Source organism: Grus americana, chromosome 15 (genome assembly GCF_028858705.1).
Source record: "Grus americana isolate bGruAme1 chromosome 15, bGruAme1.mat, whole genome shotgun sequence".
Taxonomy (NCBI): domain Eukaryota; kingdom Metazoa; phylum Chordata; class Aves; order Gruiformes; family Gruidae; genus Grus; species Grus americana.
The window spans coordinates 8,628,900-8,642,541 of NC_072866.1; the positions used below are offsets into that span (position 1 = coordinate 8,628,900).

The 13,642-nt window shown below is 53.7% G+C and overlaps 2 protein-coding genes across 10 annotated transcripts in view; one reads left to right on the forward strand and one right to left on the reverse strand.

The window, feature by feature from the left end:
• CASKIN1 (CASK interacting protein 1) overlaps positions 1-3,062 on the forward strand; it is a 33,474-nt gene extending 30,412 nt beyond the window's left edge. For all 3 annotated transcript variants that reach the window (XM_054843655.1, XM_054843656.1, XM_054843657.1), the window contains 2 exons: positions 55-451; positions 945-3,062. In XM_054843655.1, coding sequence (XP_054699630.1) covers positions 55-451; positions 945-1,041 — 494 coding nt within the window. In that variant the 3' untranslated portion in view covers positions 1,042-3,062. The remainder of the gene's footprint in view (positions 1-54; positions 452-944) is intronic.
• A 496-nt stretch (positions 3,063-3,558) lies between these two features.
• TRAF7 (TNF receptor associated factor 7) overlaps positions 3,559-13,642 on the reverse strand; it is a 35,605-nt gene continuing 25,521 nt past the window's right edge. For all 7 annotated transcript variants that reach the window (XM_054843086.1, XM_054843083.1, XM_054843084.1 and 4 more), the window contains 13 exons: positions 13,210-13,344; positions 12,051-12,268; positions 11,381-11,454; positions 10,274-10,322; positions 9,646-9,773; positions 8,496-8,578; positions 8,063-8,102; positions 7,513-7,629; positions 6,198-6,320; positions 5,261-5,380; positions 4,910-5,041; positions 4,611-4,730; positions 3,559-4,360 (listed from right to left, as the gene is read on the reverse strand). In XM_054843086.1, coding sequence (XP_054699061.1) covers positions 4,346-4,360; positions 4,611-4,730; positions 4,910-5,041; positions 5,261-5,380; positions 6,198-6,320; positions 7,513-7,629; positions 8,063-8,102; positions 8,496-8,578; positions 9,646-9,773; positions 10,274-10,322; positions 11,381-11,454; positions 12,051-12,268; positions 13,210-13,344 — 1,354 coding nt within the window. In that variant the 3' untranslated portion in view covers positions 3,559-4,345. The remainder of the gene's footprint in view (positions 4,361-4,610; positions 4,731-4,909; positions 5,042-5,260; positions 5,381-6,197; positions 6,321-7,512; positions 7,630-8,062; positions 8,103-8,495; positions 8,579-9,645; positions 9,774-10,273; positions 10,323-11,380; positions 11,455-12,050; positions 12,269-13,209; positions 13,345-13,642) is intronic.

The window sequence follows — 13,642 nt, forward strand, 5'->3', positions numbered from 1 at the left end:
CGGGGGTCCCACCTGGCACCACTGCCCTTCTGCCCCTCTCTCTTCTCTCTGCAGAGGTCAAGCGGGTCCATGGCACGCCACCCCCAGTGTCCCCCAAGCCCACGCCGCCCCCCACGGCTCCCAAGCCCCCCAAGCCCCACGCCACCATCCAGTCGGTGAGCGCCGGCTCCACACCGGCCCCGTCCCCCGCCCGGCAGTTGGGCGCCGCCGCCGCCAAGCCGTCCAGCACGCCGCCCTCGCTCTGCTCCAGCCCCGCCAAGCCCCTCTCGCCCGGCGCGCAGCCCCAGCAGGTGCCGGTGAAGCCACCGCGCTCCGCCATCGCCAGCCCCTCCGTCGACAGCGCCGGCCCCGAGTTGGCACAACAGAAGCTGGAGGAGACGAGCGCGTCCTTGGCCGCCGCACTGCAGGCTGTGGAGGAGAAGATCAAGCAGGAGGACAGTCAGGCGGCAGAGTAAGGAGGCGTGGGGCGGTCAGTGGTCCCAGGGGAGGGCACGGGGCTGCACTGTGCCACCGAGCTGCATGGGGACATGGGGTTGGGAGGCCGTGAGCATCACGGGCAGGGCGTCAGGCTGTGCTGCCGCGGTGGGAGCAGGGCTTTGCCAAAGGTGACATTGTGGGGACATTGCTAGAGCACCATGGGCCCCGGCTGGAGCTCTGTTGGAGGTGACACTGAGGGACACTGTGCTGGAGAAGCATGGGCAGGGGCACCTGGGCATGCGGGTGCATTGGGGGTTGCACTGGAGAGGTGACACTGGGGGAAACTGAGCTGGAGCACTGTGGGGCTGGGATGGCCCCAGCCGTGCAGTAGCACTGGGGAGTTGACACTGGGGACACGGTGACGAGCACTGCAGGGTACGGGGCGGGGGGCAGGAGGGTCATGTGCGGGGCAGAGGGGACTCTGCTGTCCTGTGCATGGCGCTGACCCGTCCCCACTGCTCGCTTAGCTCCGCCATGGAGTCGAAAAGCACCGTGAGCATCCTGGACGACATTGGCAGCATGTTCGATGACCTGGCGGACCAGCTGGACGCCATGCTGGAGTGAGGGGCGCCAGGGCCCCACGAACCTCAGGGCTTACGTGGGCACAAGGGCACAACGATCCACGACCCCCCCCGGCCCCACCGCCCTCCCCTCGTCCCTTTGTACAGCTGTCCCCTCCTGGACATCCCGTCCCTCGGGGTTTGCACAAAGAAGAAGATACCTCAGGATTGTGCTCACGGACTCGGCGCCAGCTCCGGCAGGACTCCCTTTTGCAGAAGCAAAAAATAAAACAAAACAAAACAAAAACAACAGAAGAAACAAAGCAACAAGCCCTGGACTGAAACAGTCCCCGCCGGCTGCTGGGGCTCTGGGAGGGGGGGGTCTCTCTATCTACCTGTCCGGTGGCCCTCGCCATTGCGCCTGTGCCCTGCCGGCCCCGGTGCCGCGGGTTGTCGTGGCCCGAATGTAGCACAAGCCCTGCCCGGCACGGTGGCCCCGGCAGCAGCTCCGCCAGCGGCGTGCCACGTGTCACCGACGGCGTTTGCTGGTGGCCATGCTGGTGGCGGGTCCTGTTGGGCAAATGCACTTGGGTTTCTTTTCTCCTTTTTTTTTTTTTTAATTTTCCTTTATAAATTTTCTTTCTTTTTCTGTCGTCGTTCGCTGGGGGCAGGCAGGGCGCAGGGTCCCGCCGCGGCGTCGCACCGGGCTGGGGGCTGCCCCGTGGAGGGAATCTGTCTGAGGGGGTTGCGGGGGCCCGGCCGCAGGGCTCCCCTTTGCGGGGGGCTTCGCCTCAGGCGTGGGAAGGGGGTTTTGTTTGCATTGGTTGCAAATTGGGAGCGAACACCCCATCTCGGGGTCCTCGGTGGCGTGGGCGGGGGGCAGCGGGACATGCCCCTGCCTGGCCCCTCCCCGCCGGGGGAGAGGACAGTGATAAGCTATAAAGAAGTATTAATTTATTGGAGGGGAAGAAAAAAAAAAAAGATATAAACCAGATTTCCCCAACCCCCAAAATAATAAAAAGAATAAACTTTAACAAATATATATTTAAAAGATTTAAAAATATTAGCAATTATATATAAAGCAGTTTAAAAGAAATCAAGAGAAAACTGGATTTTAGCTTGAGAAAAACTATTAGATTATACTAAGCTGTGTGTCTTGTGGCAAACTCATTCTAAGAGTAGCACAATATTTACCTTTTCTCTGGGTGGAAGGTACGTGCAAGCAGTTCTGTTCGGGTCTTTCCGTTGGGATTCAGTGTCACGTCTTTATTTTTACACCATTAAGAACTCAAAGGATGTGCCTTGTTTTATGGAGGTTTTTGTTAATTCTTATACTGGAGGTGTTTCAGTTCTTTTGGAGTGTCTTCAGGTTTTTGGTTATTTTTTTTTTTTTTGGCATTTGTTTGGTGTGTGCGTGTGTGGGTGTGGGTGTGTGTGCACGCAGGGGTGCGTGTGCTCGCGTGCGTTCTGCAGGACGCACCACTGTATATTCATGTATAAACTGGAGTTGGAGTCTGGTTCAGTCGCTTGGGTCCTGATGAATGCATTTTTCGCTTGTGTTTTCAAAACAAAGTGTTGCTGTTCCTCTCTTTTCTTGAGACGTACAGAGTGGTCTCTCCCCCCGCCTTCCTCTCCCTCCTTCCCTTTCCCCCCCTTTCTCTCTTTCTCTCTCTCCCCATCTCTCCCGTTGTGGTCGCTGATCCAAATATGTTTGGCACAACTTTGAAATTTCTTTAAAAAAAAACAAACAAAAAAAGACTTTAAAAATAACAAAAAAAAAAATCACCCGCCTGAAAATATCTGTTGAAAAGAAAAAAAATGTATCTTAAAAAAATAACCCATAAAGTTCTACATGATGGATATATACATATATATATTTTTTATGATTAAGTTATGGACTCTGTATCGTATCCCATCTGTCAAGCTATGCATCTTGGTGCTTCTCCCTGCTCTTCTGTGCTTAGATTTCACCTCTACTTGTCTTATTCTTCCTATTCTGAATAGTAGATGGCTCGTGGTGCTGTGAAGAAGTTTGCTCCTATACGAAGTCTGGCAACAAATATTTAAAGAAAAATAAAAAAATAAAACCCCTGCCGGGCTGCCACCGCTGTTTGTGTCCAAAAACCATCAGCCATCACGTGCAATGGCTCCCACCACACAGCCAGGTCTGGTGGGCAGCTGCGGGGTCCCGGGCCCTGCCGGCACAGGGGGCGGGTGTGGGTGCCGGATGCTGCGGTGCAGGCAGGCCCTTGTGGCGTGGTCGTGTCTTGCCGGGTGTACACGCTGCATGGTTCCAGGCCGCCCTTGGGTGCCTGTGCCTTGGCCAGGTGCTGGGGGTGCTGCGGGGTGTGTGGCAGCCTGGCTGACTGGGAACTGCTCTCCCCACCCCCTAATTGCCCAGTCCCTGCACCCCATTTTTCACAGGGCGGGGGGGCTGCGGCCATGCCCACCCCTCCGGGGAAGTTCTTGGGCAGCAGCCACGGGGTGGACGGATGCAGGCTGGAGGCAGGAGCTGCTGCGGGACCAGTGCTGGCCACCGGCTCTCGCCAAGAGCCTGCAATAACTCACGCTGGCCAGGAACAACTCTTTCTGCTTTTATTGTCAATGAAGAAATAATCAAATCTCTATTACAATCTTAAAAACAGTAGAAAATGTGAGTAAAAATGCAACGGAGGCTTCTTCTCTTTAATGTGGAGACCATTATTACAGGGTGGTGAACAATGGGCTTGTGTTATTTGATTTGAGAACTAGCTGTGGCATAAAAATCGTACCTGGCTACTCAAGAAAACACCTCTTCCCAGATGGATCAGCCTGACATCTTGGCAGTAAAATTAAATAATAGAGACAGAAAGGGGTCGGGGTCCCAACCCAGGACAAGGCCTAATGCTCAGTTCTACCATTTACAAAGGGACCAGCCTCCCAGCGTCGCTGCCCTGGCCAGGCTGGCTCCCACCGGTGACAAGCTGAACCATTCAGTCCCATCGCCGGCCAAGGGCTGCGCTGTGTCCGCACCGGTGCGCGGCGGGGCTGCCCCGGCCCCAGAGGATGCTCCCCAGCTGGGGGAACGCAGGCAGAGGAGGGCAGCCTGCAGTGCGGAAGGCTCTGGCAACTGGAACGGCTTCCTCTGTGTTTCTAATCGTATACGGCAGATCTGAGGGAACGTCTGGAGCATCCATGAGCCAGACCCGTCCTGAGAGCTGCCAGCCAGGGTCCTTGCGGGTGGGGGAACCGGCCGATGGGCAGCAGCAGGCAGTGGTCGGTGCGGAGAGGAGCTGCAGCAGTTATTTCATAGTGGTGTTAGTCACCCAGCAGGCCAACGGAGGGGAGTTTTTGGTCTTTCAGTGTGCAGGACTAGTGTGGCGCTCTCACTAGCACGTCCAGACCTGCGGAGGAGAGACAACAGGAACCCATGGCAGTGACTGTTCTAGGCCGCTCTGTGGGCTTCTCTTCATCCTCTTGTGGAGCTTCCCTTTGCACTTCCAGCATCCACAACACCCTCTGTCAGGAGTTAAACCTCCCACCCATTGAGAACCATCCCCTTGTTTGTTTGAAGATGGCTCCTGACTCATTTAATGCCTTATTTCTAGTACTGGAAGAGACCAAAACATCAAGGAAAAGCCTGAGGAAACCAACCTTTACAGTGCTGTCCACAGCGCCAGAGAAGAGGCGGCCCCTGGAGACTGCGAGGGCAGTGACGCTACCCTGGTGTCGCAGCAGTGTCTGGGTACAGATCATGTTGTCCATGCTCCACACCTACGGGGACACAGGAGGCGTGAGCCGAGCGAGGCACGCGGGGCTCGAGCCAGGTGACACAAATTAAATACAAGGCCACGTAGCACGCAGGGATGAGGGTCCCCCATCCTCCCTTTCCCTCGAGGCTGTCCATGTTTTAACAAATGCACAGATGCAACTGCACAGCCCTGGACACGTACCCTGAGAGACCGGTCATACGATGCACTGAAGACTTTGGTTTGATCCGGTGTGGAGATGACAGCGAGGGCATAGACCGTGCCCACATGCCCGGTCAGCGTGCGGACTTGTTCCTTTGTCTCTATATCCCAGACCTGCAGAAGGAGAGCAGGACTTGGATATTGCCCTGGGCTGCAGGCCACCAACTTCTCCTCTGAGAGGTGTTTCCACCTCCATGCACACCTCCAGGGTGGGTGCTGCACACCCATGCTCCAGGCATGCCATAAAGAGGGCCAGCAGAGCACGGCCACCATCTCCTTGCCCCTCTTCCCCAGCCTCAAGCCAACAAAAGCATCAAACCCCGCAGTCCTTACATGGATGAGGTTCTCATAGGTGCCACACACAATGTGGTGGTTTGTCACAGCAATGGAGTAGACACTGCCTCCTGACGTCTGCAGCACGTGGACACACTCCAAGTTGCGGATGTCCCAGATCTGAAAGAGACACCGGAGCAAAGGCAGGATGAGATCCATGCAGGGACCCCTCTCCAGGAGGGAGCTCCCTTGAAGCTGTTCTCCAGCCATGCACGGAGTCAGCCTGGCTCCGTGCGTGCCCAGATCACATCTTTAAGGACAAATCTTTCCAGCTGGGAATGTTCAGTACTGATGAGCAAAGTCCTTCTATCTTATTTAGCTGCCCAGCTTTGAACATCCAGGCTGAAAAAGTTGTGGAGATTGCACAGCTTGTGTGTGTGACTATGCACACCCATGTGCACACACAGCCCAGTCACTGATAGCACTAAAAACTGATGCAGACAAATTAACAGAGATTTATTAACACTGAGGAGGGAAACTTCAAATTCTCTTGTGTCACCCAGATGCTGAGAGGTGAACTATTCATCAAAGCCTGAGCCAACACAGATGAGGGCATTTCGGAAACCACACACAGATTTATGGTAACTCTGCGGCCAGACAGTGACCTTCTCCTCTTATCAGCAGGACTGTCAGCACAGATAACGCTGCGGCAGCTGCGGAGGCAGCGTGAGGCGCCATGGCTGTGAGGCCGTGTTTTATCTTAGTGAATATCCCCCAGCAGCTGCGATCCTAAGGACCAGCCAGAGCCCAGCCTTTGTGCCTGCAAAGATGCAATCAGCGCAGTAAAATCTAATGTGTCAGCAACGCTACAGCAGTGCTCTCACATCCTAGGAGCTACCTTTTGTCCTGCTCCACCAACCCATGCTGCAGAATAAAGATATGTAAAGACATGGGGAGAGCCAATGGCTTACAGTTACCACGAGTCTCAGGGTCCCACCTTGATTGTTTGATAAGATCCACTGTAGAGATAGTTTTGAGAAGCCACCAGCGCTCGCACCCAGTGATTGAGACCTGTCAGCTCCTTCTTCAGTTTGAGCTCGGTACCTACAATATCCCAGACCTGTGGAAATCACAAACGCACACACGCGGAGGAGAGTCTCAGTGGGACTGGGCAGTGATGGGCAGAACAGGTCAGCCTCCAGCTTGGGGGCCAGGCGCTGCCCACCCCTGCCCAGCCAGCCAGCACAAGGCCCTACCAGCTCACTAAAGGGAACCTCATGCTGGCTCTCCTGCCCTGTGGGAACCACCTGAACCCACTGACTTGCAGATAAACCACACAATAACTATGCTGAATAGGCATGTTCCCTGAGGGCCTGGGAGAGCTCGCTTGGAGCCTGCATTATCACTGGCAGAGACCCTTCCCTAGCAGAGCCATGGACTTGAAAACCCTAAATCAAATCTACAGTAAAGAACTGCCCTGGACTTCCTCTCCCAGCCTGTCGCCACAAAGCTCCATTCCCACAGCTCCTGGGAAACCATGGCCAAAACACCCAGCCCACAGGAACCAATGGATCTCACACCGCCACTCGGAGCAGCACCACTGGCCTGCTTGGCTCCTCTGGCAGAAAGTGGCTGGGAACGATAAAAACAAAAGGCCTCAAGTTGTCCTTCTGCTTAGTGCTGTCTCACTGCTCCTCCAGCCCTGAGTGCTCTCCAGATAGCTGAATGCTCCAGGCCCCAGATAAAGAAAAGAGCATGCGCCCTCTTACAGATGGACGGTCCCATAAGCCGTCTCACCAGGAGCTGGAAACAGAACCAAGGGAATCTAGCCAAGGCTTTAAAGGGCAACTTGCAAAGCTGTTCCCTGATTTCTGCATGCTTTAGGTAAAGAATGCAGATTCAAGATCCTTTGGAGGGGGTTTCAAAACAGGCAGCCCAAATCCCCAGCCAATTCTGGACCCCAGGTGCAATTCTCAATGGTCTGAGCAGGTCCGTTGGGGACCCAAGGACACACACATTCAGGAACTGCTAAGATATGTCACCTGCAGCCTCAAGTTTACAGTTAGAAGAAACAAAAAATATTTTTTCAGCCAGGTCCCAGAACATCTTTGACTTCAGCACAGAGCATGGGCTAAATCTCTGCAGTGCTGGCTGCTCTGTGTAGCTGTGCTTCTCTGTATGGCTCAGGAGAGCAGAGTAACAAGGTTACCTACAGACCCAAATGCCACTTTCTTCCTGTTTGGACACTGCTCCCTGACCGTTTGTACCATCAGTCCCCAATCAGACCAAGAGGAGCCACCCCAGAGCTCTACCTTGATGGCTTTGAGAGAGCCGCTGAACAGCATGTTGTGCGAGGAGACCAAAGTGCAAACAGGATTGTCATGTGCTCGGATCGTGTTCACTTTCTGCAGGTTTTGAATATCCCAGACCTGCAAAGGTGAAGAAGAGTGTCCGTGAGGGGCTGGGACAGGCCCCTTGTGCTGAAGCCCTTCCTCTTTGCCCCTGAAGGCAGGCAATCACACACAGGCAAAAACACAGGCAGGACAGGGCACCTGTACGAGCCACTGTCCTGGCTTGATCAGGACTGACCACCCTGCCCCAGCTCCAAGCACCAGCCTCCTGCTCCCCATGCAGGAGCAGGGAGCGGGAAATCCAGCCTGCAGGCAACACCCAAATCCAACCCACGAGTAACCTGGCTGAAGGTGGTGGATAGAGCACACACAGGTTATCAGTCCTACACCACTGGCAGCTGAAGAGCATCATAGAAAAAATGACACAGGTCCCTGCTCTACAAAAGCCTAGGGCTGGCCCGTAGATCTCGCATCCCAACTGCAAAGCGGAGCAGGGGTCCTGGGTACTCACAATAATGGTGCAGTCAGCAGAGCCACTGTACAGCTTGTTCCTGTAACGTCACCAGAAAACAAAAGGAGGTCAGCAAGGGAGAGCAATGAGTGCAGGGCCCCAGCTCGTTCCCAGTCCCACAGCCTCACTGAGCCAGGACTAAACACACCACCCCCAGGAGCGGAGCCCAGGTCTCGCGAGGAGGCTGGGCTGGATTGGCTCTTGAGCAGGAGGCCAGGCACCCTGCTGGGGACCAGGGAAGGAAGCCAGGACAGCAGGGGAGGCCAAAGAGATACATGCTTTGTCAATTTTTAAAGAGCAAAGACGCAAGATGTGCCTCTCATGCACAATCTTGGCACATGCAGGACCAAGGACGGGAATTGTAAGGGCATGCTCAGGACCCCCAGTGCTCTCCCTGCTCTCTCCTGCAGGGGCAGGTGTCCTCTCCACTCACCCCTGGATGCAGAGAGCCAGTACAATTCCATCGTGACCTTCCAAGGTCTTTTGGCACTTGTATGTGGTACAGGTATCCCACACCTAACAGGAAACACAAGTCAGCAGAGGGTCACATGCCGGCAGACAGAGCAGCTGGGGACCTGGGCAGGATGTCAGCAAAGCCACAAAAGCACCGAAATGAGGAAACAGGCTGTCACCTGGGCACCTGCTTTCCGGGCTCCCAGGCAGAGATAAGCTTGTCTAGGAAGGGAAATTTACTGCAAAGGGTCAGGTTGAAGTTAACGAGACACTGGACAGCAGCACGCACCAGTCCCCTCCAGCTCTGCCTTTCACAGTCCAGGCCAACACAACACCCTGAACCAGAGAAACAGCTCTCGGGCTCCTGCTTTAGCAACTCACACTCCATCCTAGGGCTCCACTAGCACAGCACAGCCTCCTCTGCCACTGCGAAAGTTCTCCCCACTCAGCACACACCACTCTCTCAAGAGAGGAAACATGGGAATGTGGTGCCCAGAGAAGCCAGGACAGGGGAGAAAGCTGTTTTCTTTCAATAAAGTGCAGCGATGTCCACTTTCTTCCATGTGGCTCTTGCTATCGCTCAAAGAAACTAAACCAAAGCTCTGCTCCTGGCAGCCTGCGGGGCTCCCCAGCCCAGCCATCAGCCACCAGCAGCCAACACGGTGACATTGGGAACTGTTGTTTAGGCTGCACTGGAGCAGTGCTGTCAGTTTGAGTTACTGAAAACAGGACAAAGGAAAACAAACATGCCATAAGATGGAAAAAGGACATATTTGATCAGGGGGAAATGTTTCTTCCTAAGATGACTTTTTATAACAAGGGAAAATAAAATCAGAAGCTGAAATAGGCTTGGATGCCCTAAACACCATATAAAGTAAAACCAGGAGCAGCAGGAATGAGATTCTAATCAGGGCTTTGCAAAAACCACTATTTGTCTCTCGATTTCACTCTCACATAACAGTGCCTTACAAAGAATTTTGCCCAACTATTACTGCAAAGAATCATTTAAGATTCTTTGGGGGAAACTTTGGAAAGTGACACCTCCCACCCCACAAACTGCAACTCAGCTTCTGTCCCACCTGAAGCACATTTACAAACGCAGAAGACACACAGAAGAGGCAAGTTCTTACCTTAATGGTTTTGTCTGAAGAGCCGCTGAAGAGCAAGTCTCCTATGGAGTAAACGCATAAACACCAGACAGGGCCCTGGTGTCCCACAAAGGTCCCCTTGCACTTGAAGATCTGCTGAGGATCATAGGCTACAGAAGAAAGAGGGCAGGTGAGAGCAGGGAGAATGGTGCTGTGCCATGTCACGGTGAATTCGGAGGGGACAGAACCCCTGCATGGGCCTGGCAAGTCCTCCTTGCACTTCACATTGTTGCAGGCCAGAAGGAACTGAGACCCTCCCAATCTGGCTGGAGGGCCTCATGTGCCACCCTTACAGCTCATCGACTTATCATTGCTTTGAGCCCCAGGAGTCATTTCCCTAATGCACCTCCCCCGGGCTGGACCTAGGGAGGTCAGAGATGCAGAGTCCACTTGACATCTCCCGCAGCTAATAACCCTGCAGCACTGTGAACTCCCTTCCAGCCAGTGCTTCTGGCAAACTCTCCCACCAGTATTTTCTTCCCGCAGCAGCGGTGATCCTGTGAACAAATCACTGCTGCACCCAGAGACAACTGTGATCATGCCTAACAGGGCTCACTGTGCCATCAACCCAAACCCAGCCTGAGAGGATGAAAACCACATGCATACTCACATCCAAGGATGCCCATGTTGAGCCGAGCATTAATGTGGGAGAGTTCATCCTGAAAAACAGAACAAGCTGCATGAGCTGCAGAGCCATCAAGACCAGTCTGCCCTTCTGGGCATGGCTTTAAGATGGTCCCCCTCCACTGCTAAAACCACTCTTGCCTTTGGACAGGTCTTGACTCCCTGTGAAGGCCCTCCCTCAGCAGGTGACTCTCTTATTGGAGGTCTCCTGCTCTAGGACTGCACACGTACATCCCTCTGTCACGTCTCTCCAGAGACCACAGGGCTTTGACAGCATCTCAGACCTGTACTAAACTCCTCAGTGTTCAGGCAGGCACAGAAACACCTTTCAGAATATACTGTCCTTGCTCTGCCATTCACCAGATTGCTAAAAATAATCAAATCAGTTATGGGGACTGCTTGCTCAGCTGGGCTCTTGAAGCCCACCTTGCTGGAGAAGAATTGGAAGGTCTCTTTGCAGTCTGCTCTATGGCCTGGTCTCTACTGCATCCACGGGGATCCTCTTCATTAGTATGCTTAGGTAAACCAGGATGAGCTCCTCCTGATCAGTACATCCAGTGGGATGCAGTCTGCCTAAACTCAGGAGCAATGTCTGTCTAACATCGGTGCTTGAATAATGTCCAAAATCATGAGAGCGCCCTCACTCCCAGCTTGTTAGCAGGGATCTGCTTATCTTCCTGCTTTCTCTGCAAGCAGGGAGAAGGGCATACTGTCCCTGGCTAGTACAAAAGGTGCAGAAGTGCCCAGGCTTTGGAGCAGAGGGCTCTCTTCTTGCTGTAAGGGTCCTTTCTTTTGGTAACACATTTCAAGAGCAGCAACAGGCTGAGAAAAGACAGCAGGAACAGTTAAAATGGCAGCTCAGATGCAGTGACCAGAACATGCTCACTGAGCTGCCTTTAACTCAGCTTAGAGGAAACTTTCACCCAGACCCCAGCTGCAGTAAAAGCAAACCGAACCTGGGGTGAGCAGAGCCAGCAAGCAGGAGGGAACTCAAAAGACTCCCCCCACTGCAGGAGAAGCCTAACTAGCAGCAGAGCCAGCAGCTCACTGCATGCAATCCCTTTTACAGTCCCAGGGCCCGTCCCCTCCTCACGTTCAGCATGGAGGCGTCCCTGCGGAACTCCATCAGGTCCTCACTCAGCTTGCTCTGGTTCTCATCCAGCACATCTACAAGAGATGGACAGGCCCATAGTGACTGCAGAATCAGTGACGGCATCCAGGGAACAGGCAGAAGACACCCGCTGCCACCTAACTTCTGAATAAGGAGGGAGGAGAACACATACTCTGCTGTTATCAGCAGGGAAAAGCAGGAAGGGTGTCTGCTACTCAAATGCAAATTGTACTTGGATGCTGAAGACCCAGCAAATTTCAGAGGCAAGACAGGGCTGGGCACAGCAAAGGTGTCCAAGAACCATGCTCACTCCAGGATGGCTGCATTGTAGGCTATTCGATTCACTGATTTTTATGGGGGTCTGTGCCCACGGACTGCACAGGAAAAAGTCATGGGAGAAAGGTGGCAGCTGTCTGCACACATTTCTAGGACTTGCCATGTGATCGGTGACTGCAGGATTAGGTCCCATGATATTCTGGCAGCAGAGAAGTCAATGGAACCCCTATTTGTTCCTCTGCAAGGAATATCTGAACCTCCTGAAACCTGCTCAGCACCAGTTTTAAACATGGAATGAATCCTGTAATGCACCATCCTAACAGAGCTGTCCTGTCCCTACAGCTCTGACTACAGAGCTCGTCCAGTACAGACTCACCAAACTTAAGCTCCAGGTTCTTCTCCAGCTGGTCGATTTTCTCTGAGAGCTTCCCCAGCATGGAGCGCAGGAAGGCAATTTCCTGGTCCTTCTGAGCCATTGCCACCTGCATCTCATGGAAGCGATCGTCCGTCTGCTGCAGGAACTCCTTCAGACCCTCAAACTTGCACGTCTCCAAGTGGGTCTCATAAGTGTCTTGATTTCCTATGAATGTACACCTACAAGGGGAAGGCAGACGCTGGCTGGAGCAAGGCTCACACTGGAGACTTCCTTGCTCAGCTGGCTTCTCAGAGGGAGGTCTGAGGCCTGTGTGGGTCCCCAGCTGTTCTGCTCCTCTTACCAGGAGCAGCGGTACTGCAGTTCACCATCCTGTTGGGTGCAGGCAACTGCAGGGCAAGAGAGGCCAAGCCGCTCCGATTCATCCAGCCAGGGCATTGGCCCCAAACTGAACTGTCTAGGTAGTTGCAAGGAAAACTTGGGCAACTCTTGGGCAAGAGACAGAATGTGGTGTCAGTTCGTGTGCTCACCAGGAGCCCAATCTAAGAGCCATCAAAACCAAGGGAAAAAACTGCAGCTGATCTTGGCAGATGCTGACTTGGCCCTGCAGCGTGGCAGGGAGTCAGGGCTGCTCTGTCAGGACTCGCCTTGCTCTACCTCTGCTAAGACATCTCTTCCTGCAACAGTAACCTTAGCTGTGCATCCTGCAGGGAATCCCCAGCCCAGGCTGCACTCCTGCTCAGGTGACAATCAACCTTCCAAGGCTGATCAGCACTTCACTTGCCCTGGGAGAAGAACTGGTTTGAAAGACACCGTCACAGTGCTCGCGTTACTCTTGTACTCATCCTCCTCCCTGCATGGCTCTGGCCACATCCACTGCTCTGACTCTCCTCCAGCTGGTTCTTTTGCCTACGCACCTCAGCATCCTCCTCGGCTGCCAGCAGGGTTTACAGCTGGGCAGCGTGACCTGCCTGTTCTCAACAAGAGGCTTGGGAGTTGCCTTTTGCAAGCCCTGCAAGCCTGATCTCAGTCTCAGGCCAGTGCACAGCACTGGGTAGAGGAGCTCGGGGCCCATCAAGCCATCCCAAGGCTGCAGTAGCCAAAAAGCAGCTCAGAAATGAGCTCAGTGCATCCTTCCCACTAAAAAGCACGGGCTCCTTACCCGTATTTGGAGTGGGGACATTTTATGTGCTCGCACTCTTTCAGATGTGCCTCCAGGTTCATTTTCAGGAGAGGTGGGCAGCTGGGGTTATTGGGGCAGCGAACTGGCCGGTAATCACAGCTGCTTTCATGATCTCTGCCCATGGAGAGAAGCAAAAGGAGGGAAAATCAGCGATAAGCAAAAATTAATGGAAACAACACAGATCATCAGGAAAGGAGCACATCAGCCCTGTGAGACTGTCAGGTGATCAAAAGCCTCCTGCTCTAAGACTACAATTACAGCTTTAAATTCTCATATGGACAGTAAGTTGAGAGTAACAGGCCACATTTATGCAGGGAACATCTACTTCTGCAGCTCAGCGACTGAGCCTTCAGGCAGCTGTCAACAACAGGCAATGGCCAGGTGATAGGGCAGACAGTGAATGCATTTAGGA